The sequence below is a fragment of the Oryzias melastigma genome, linkage group LG5, assembly GCF_002922805.2.
Source record: "Oryzias melastigma strain HK-1 linkage group LG5, ASM292280v2, whole genome shotgun sequence".
Classification (NCBI taxonomy): domain Eukaryota; kingdom Metazoa; phylum Chordata; class Actinopteri; order Beloniformes; family Adrianichthyidae; genus Oryzias; species Oryzias melastigma.
The window spans coordinates 28758395-28765841 of NC_050516.1; the positions used below are offsets into that span (position 1 = coordinate 28758395).

Sequence of the window (7447 nt, forward strand, 5' to 3'; positions counted from 1 at the left end):
ATGCTAACTAAAAATAAAGACGATTATTTATTAAACCTTTAATGAGCAGATGTTCCCTTCAGCAGAGAAATTTCGCTCCAATGGGGTTTAGTACAAGTGTCAAAGTCGAGGCCCAGGGGCCGGATCCGGCCCTCCGGGTAATTCTATCCGGCCCTCCAGATCATTTTATTTTATTGTTATTAATGACCTGATGTTATCTTGTGCTTATTTCTGACTTGTATAAATTTGACAAAATATATTTTTATGGAGAATAAAATTTTGAAAGTTATTTTAAGGTTAAAGTGGATTTCTTCTGGAATAATACTTCTGCCTTTTATTCATTATTCAAAAAAGTTAAAAAGTTGCAGTTTTAAAGTCTTAAAAATTGGCATTCTGCCAGCTTTTTTTTTACTGTTTTGGCATTTGTTAAGATATTTTGTCGATTTTGGAGTGTAGCTAATATTTCAGCTAGATGCTAGCTGTTTTGACTAATTTTGGCTAAGTTTTTTTAGGTTGTTTTGCAGTTAGGTGAATATTACACACTAGCTGTTTTGGCTAATTTAAGCTTTTTTTTCAGTTTTCTAGAAAAATTTGAAATTTAGCTATTTTTATGCAACAGGCCAATTTGGCATTTAGCTAATGTTTTAGCTGGTTATCAGCTTCAGTGATTTCAGCTATCAGGCTCAGCGTTTTTAGCTATTAGCTTCAGAATTTTTAATAATTAGCTTCAGCATTTTTAGCAATTAGCTTCAGCATTTTTAGCTATTAGCTTCAGCGTTTTTAACTATCAGTCTCAGCGGTTTTTAGTTATCTGCTTCAGCAGTTTCAGCTATCAGCTTCAGCATTTTAGCAATTAGCTTCAGCGTTTTTAGCTATTAGCTTCTGCGTTTCTAGCTATTAGCTTCAGCGTTTTTAGCTAACAGTCTCAGCGTTTTTTAGTTATCTGCTTCAGCATTTTCAGCTATCAGCTTCAGCATTTTCAGTTATTAGCTTTAGCATTTTTATCTATCAATTTCAGCATCAGCACTAACATCTTCAGTGGCCAAATTCAGCTTACAGCATTCATTCTAGCTCTAGCTCTATCGCAGGTAATGCTATACATCTAGTTCACAATTATGTTAAAGTTACGGTTTTAAAAAATCTGTTTTAGTGTGTTCAATAAATATTTATCCTGTTCAGCCCGAGACCTAACGTGTGTTTTGGATCTTGGCCCCTTGTGCGATTGAGTTTGACACCCCTGGGACGGAAGCACAGTAAACATGTGGCTAATAAACTCGCTTTCTGTTTGCGCTAATGTTAGCTTAGCTTAGCTTAACTACACAACGATCCCTCTTCAGCGTCAGTCACAACGTGCTTCATTTGGTCACTTTTGTCTTTATTTTATTTTTTTCAAGTTTCACACTTTCAAGCTCCGTTGGCGTCTTGTTATGGTACCTGAGTCTCCCTATAACTTCCTGTAACATGACCTGCATTAGCACTACTGCACATGTGTGTCAAAGATAATGGCATTAGAAAGCGTGCACCGTAATTTTGAGATTTAAAAAAAAATTACTCATCGACTATTAAATTAGTCTAATCAACAAATCGTGGCAGCCCTACTAAAAAATATACAACCATAACAATGATAAGTTGTTATTTATCATTAGTTGTGGCTCCTTTTTTTTCTTTTTTTTCCCAGATATGCATTTCAGGCATGCGTTTTCCCCTAAACACACACGTAGACTCTCCTACAGTACAAATACTCATACCATCCCACACACAGGCACACGTATCCACACTGATCCCTTCACCCACCCTCTTTCCCACACATCCCAGTCATAGCTGCGTGAGCAAACACACATGTAGAGTCTGGCTTTATGTAGAAAATCTGTGAGACATGATTCATTGCCCGCCCGGCTTCTCCTTAAATGTAGTTTACTGGTAAATCCCACATTTAGGCGATTACACCAACACAGTGGTTGGGATTTCACAAATGCGTGCAGGTATAAGTGTTTTTCATTGAGCAGCTAATCATTTGTCTTGAATCACGCAGGAGGAGATGGGAGTGTAAGCCGCTCCTGCAGGCAGGATGTCATTGTAGTGACTAAGGGAGCAACAGGCAGGTCTGTGCTGGCTTCTGTGCCTGACTAGGTAAACATATCCTCTGTCTGACAAGTGCAGACCTGAGGGCTGAGGAGGCTCGCTATCTCAACCCTCGCCTCTTCAACTTGCCGCAGACGTAAAATATGTCTCGTGGGATTCACAGTTTTGCACCAATAATGACACCGATATTCAGAAATGCCACTAAATTGGATGCGACTGCACTGACGTGAGACAGTTTCACAACAGTTCTGCCTCCGTCCTCTGTCAGATCTAAGAGTAATTACTTTAATTTGTCTTCCCCTCTGTCTGCGTCTGTCTGTGGATTGCTCTATTTCTGTGGTTCGTTGAGTCGATCTGCTCCACCTGACGGCGCCTCTTCTCCCTGGCAGGGAGCAATGTATCCCTATTGGCTGCCAGCCAGACCAGCTTGAGTGTCTGCTCAGCTCAGAGCCCTGCTCAAACACACACAAACGCCAAACTAAGAAAATGAATGCTTACACAGACATCTTCCATCCCTTTGTTACTTTTTTTTATTATTTTCTTCTTTTCCGTGACCTTTTGGCTCCAGAAATAAATCCCTTCATATTCTGACAAATCCACATCTTGCCTTTGAGTAATGACATCTACAGAAACATTTTTTGAAATTGCAGGCTCTTGAATTTTTTTCTCCATCCTTTTGTGGTTGGATTTTTGCACTTTTTTTCCCTCCACAAGGATATCGGCACTGAACCTTTTTCTCTCTTCTCTTTGCAGTCTTCCAGCCCAATCCCCACCAAGAGACGCAAGTTTGACAAATTACAGTCTCCATCAGCTGACGGCGACAGGAAACCCCATTGGTTACAGTCACTGTCGAAGTCTGCACAGAAGGTTTGTGCTCTTTAGTATTTGTCGCTGTAGGAAATTGGAAGCGATGTGATAACAAAAGATAAAACATGACGTAAAAGCCAAGATTCAGTGTAGTCATGTGGAAAAAAAGGAGCATGTTTCAAATTTATCATGCTAGAAACCTTCTGGTAAAGGTTCAGATAAAATACAACACTTCACAAATAAAATGTTATTAATTTACCAAAAATTAACATAAAATCCAGCTGTAAAACTGTGTTCTTAAATGGCTCAATTGGCTTTAAAGCAGGCAGGTGCTTCTGATCAAACTCACTAGATAAACTAATCAAGAAATCTGCTCTTTGAAGCAGCCGGATAGTTGTTCGTCTGGTTTGTCCTTTTGCAATGCCAAGGCGAGACTTTATTAGAAAACAGGTGTTGCAGTGTCATGGTGACACAATCTGTGCAGCAATTTCACAAATTGCTGCACAGATGAAACTGACAAAAAGCAAAGCTTTTAGCATGTTTGATGTTGTACGTATGTGGTCAGTGTAATGTGGATCATTCAGTTCTGTGTACGGCCATAGGTGGTCCCTTAGCAAAAAGTAGTCAATTTATTTATTTTTATATATTTTTTTAATTTATATTTATTTTCTACATACTCCAATGAAAATCGTGTTTTCAACATGTCCATTTTTCTCATGATGGAGGTCATATATCAATTAATTTAGGATTAAAACTGAGTATTTCTTCATTCAAATCGGGTTGAATCAGGAGCAGATTAAGTTTGAAAAAGCTCAGGTTTGGGATTTAACAATTGAAAATTCTGAAGCATCCACTTGCAGACAAATATATCCATTAACGTCTTTGTTTTCCTGGTTTGAACTGCCTCAAAACTGTACGTTTGGATACATGTGGACACATGTGAGTAGGAAAGGGATTCGAACATTGCCCAGTCTGTTCTATTTAAATGTTGTAAATTTAAAATGTTCCAATCTAGTCTTAAAAGTATTCATTTATTATACATTATATACTACACCGTCATGGTTTGTAGCATTCTACCTATACCAATACTCAAATATGGTTAACCTTAGAACACTTTTGCTATAAAAATTTACTCCATCACTTTTGCCGGGTAATTTTTACCCGATATAGTATACCTAATAAAAAGCATTTGTTATAAAAATCGATCAAAATATGAAAACATATGATAAATTAGAGTAGATTTATTTTATTTTCAACTGTGATATAAGTAACAAAAGGAAAATAAAAACATAGGAAGATCCTAAAATCATAGCAATTTGAGAACAAAAAAATAAAAACATTTTGCTCCATCCATTCCTTGGACATTTAAGACATTACCCTGGGAACCTTGACACTCAGAAATATACAACATACTCAAAATCATGTAAATACTTTTGCTGGGGTAAAAATCACCCTGCGATAGTGCTCTAGGGTTAATAAAATGAACCTCCAGTGTTCTACTTTTTGCTAAGAGGTCACTAGGAGCTTCTAGCTGTAAACCGATGGTAAACCACCACGTAACCATGCAGCCCTTTTTGGGAAAACTTGTTTGCCCTAGAAGAACACGTCATCACTGTTTGGGTTTGTATCTAAAAAAAAGACCATTCAAACTTGTTTTTTTCTCGAGAAATGAGACCAAATCGGATGTATTTCTACCAGAACGTACTAGGGTGGAGCTACAGGGGGGGAAAAGGGGGAAGCTGCCCCTCCAGCAAAAAGCCCCCAAATTAATTAATTAATTAATTAATTAAGAAATCATCAATATAAGCTTTATAAGGGTTAAAGAAGCGTTAAATATATAAAAGAATTAGTATTTTTCATTTGTAATGGCCGTCTAACTATGCTGTTTTCATTTGCCCCCCTTCCAAAGTTGTCTGCCCCCTTCCTGCCTCCCCGTATAAAATGTTCTCCATTGGTTTGAAGTGAAGATTATTTGGGTTTGTGTTGCAGTCAGTGAGTCCACAATAAGTCACTGAACTCATCTGTGAAGCAGGACATTCTTAGCATTGCTGAAATGAGTAAGCAAAATAAAAAGGATCCCCTAATAAATATCAGAACAGCCTAAAAAATAAAAAAATAAGTTTCAACTTCACTGAAATTGTAATTTATACAGAAAAGGTTTTCTTTTTGGTATATAAATACTAATACTTTAAACATTTGAATTGAGAAAATCCAAAAAGTTGGACATTTAAGTCTGGACAAGAAAATTATATATTAGTGTTTAAAAAATGAAATTGATCTCCTCAACTGTAAAGCAGCATGTTCTCCACATGACTGTGGCATGACCTCCTATCATTTGCTCCTGTTTTACAGGACTGTTAATGCTTTCGTCAGGGCATATTTAATGTTCTAATGGTAGTTTAATGAGTGTGTCTGAGCTTGTTGTTGTTGTTTGTTGCCTCAGGATCTGAAGCAGGTCCAGCTGAAGCAGAGGCCCTCTGCTTTCCGTCCCTGGTCTCCTAAAGTGGCAGAAAAAGAGAAACCAGCTGCTCAGGGCGAGAAGTACGTTCTCCACACAAAACAAACATCTGTAAGATATGAGGCCTTTTTGTTTCTGGTAATTCTAACTGTGTGCTGTTTACAGGTCGTACTCAAAGAATGAGGGGCCTGCAGCGGCTCCTGTGGCGGCGCTGCTCCATCTCAAAGACAGCCACGCTCCTGTCAGGGGGCCTGCAGCGAAATCCATCCATAACAGTGACACACAACCTTCAGCAAAGCCGAGCCATTCTGTCAGCACAGATCGAGCTGACGATATCGACACAGATGGAGAGATCGATGTGGATGATTGTGATGAGAGTAAGTGCCAGACATTTCTGCGACAGTCAGAAAACGAACCAGTGATTCACATAGTATTAAGTACATGGAAAACACCAAGTTATCACTACTTGAAATGGAAAAGGAGGATGTTGAGGGGGTTTATTGTTCAGGTGCGCCATCTGGTGGTCAGATTTTGGTACTACAGCTGTTTGAGTATTTTATTTTCAGCTTTATTTTTGCAGCTTTTTATTTTACTGTTTAAATCCTAATTTGGATTATCTTTCCCTCAGGTCCAGTGCCAGCCTCCTCCCTATCCTCACCTCCCTCCATCTGCAACAGCGCCTCTCAGAGTCTGTCTCCTCAAAGCGGTGCCCGAGCTCCGGACAGACCCTCCTGGCTGCCGGGGAGTCTTTCTCCGGAGATGGACGCCATGAGGCAGATGCTGTACGGTGGACTGGAGACCAAAGAGGCCCGGGAAAAAGTCCTGCAGGAGATCGTCAGGATGAGGGTGAAGCAGGAAGAGAAGTTGGCAGCTGCTTTGCAAGCTAAGCGCAGCCTTCAGCAGGTACTGCTATCTATATTTCAAAGTTATTTACTTTTGGGGAAGTTTTACTCATGTGACATATCCAATCATTTCAGGAGCTGGAGTTTGTGAGAGTAGCTAAAAAGGGTCGTCTTCGTGATGCCATTGAGGCCAAGCGCAACCTGCGTAAGGAGATCGAGCGCCTCCGCGTGGAATTTGAGCGGAAGATGAGAGAGGCGGAGGATTCGTGTGGGCGGCTGAAGAGAGAGCTGGAGAAAGAGACAAAGCTGCGAGTTTGTGACAAAGGCTGTGAGGCCGAGAGTCTCCAGATCAAGTACTCCAGTCAGGTACGACGCCAAACCCACCGTCTAGCTTATTTACTATTGACACCAATTAAAGACCCACTCCGATGAAACTTTTTAGCGTGTTCTTGTGGCATTTTTTGATCAAGAACAACATTTTTACAAAGAAATCAGGGCTAAAAATTATATTTCTGAAAAGTGTTAAAAGATTGTAGGTACAACCACTATGACAAACTACAAGCACTCTGCTCCGGTCGGGATGTGATGTGCCATAAGATACCTGTAGACAGATGGATGATGGGAAGTGGGTGGGTTTACTCCACAGCAACAGTGCCGCCCACCAACTCAGGCTCATTTTTAATGAACTCCTACAGTTCTGTAGAAACTATGGCTATGTCCAAATTCTATCTCTAACTATTAAAAATCTATGGAGTCAGAGGCGGCCCGTAGCATAGGAAGTTTAGGCAAAGGCTGAAGGACATCCAGGGGGCGCCAGAAAGGGAGGAAGAAAAAATAGAAGGTTGAAAAATACTCTCAATTTTGGATTTTTTTTCCTACATCTAAACCTGTAGGTTGGTCATGCAGGTTAGCAGAGGTCCTTCCTACTGCTATGAAGGTCTCCAATTTAAGGCCAGCTTTGGGTGTTTTTTTTTTTTTGAATAATCATAGGTGCTTATATAAGTTTGGAGAATTAGAATAAATTCTTATTGCTACATGTTCCAGGCAGTTACATTGTTACTGTTCCGGATGGTGTTGCGGGGAAAAATCCCTTTTCGCCTAGGGCGCCATGCAGCCCTGTATATCGTGCAGGACTATAGAGTGCCCTGGATTTTAAAAGAAATTTGGACACCATTCTCACTACTTTGCTTTTGTTTGTCACTGGTTTCACAAAGTGAAAATCGAATATGAACATTTCACAACATCAATTTGTGACTGCACTGTGTTGTAATGATGAAAA

At 39.7% G+C, this 7447-nt stretch overlaps 1 protein-coding gene across 1 annotated transcript in view; it reads left to right on the plus strand.

Moving 5' to 3' along the window:
- The window catches only part of skib (v-ski avian sarcoma viral oncogene homolog b), a 44053-nt gene that overhangs the window by 33567 nt on the left and 3039 nt on the right, over nt 1-7447 (plus strand). The window contains exons 2-6 of the mRNA XM_024270380.2: nt 2815-2928; nt 5312-5409; nt 5492-5703; nt 5955-6229; nt 6304-6534. Coding sequence (XP_024126148.1) covers nt 2815-2928; nt 5312-5409; nt 5492-5703; nt 5955-6229; nt 6304-6534 — 930 coding nt within the window. The remainder of the gene's footprint in view (nt 1-2814; nt 2929-5311; nt 5410-5491; nt 5704-5954; nt 6230-6303; nt 6535-7447) is intronic.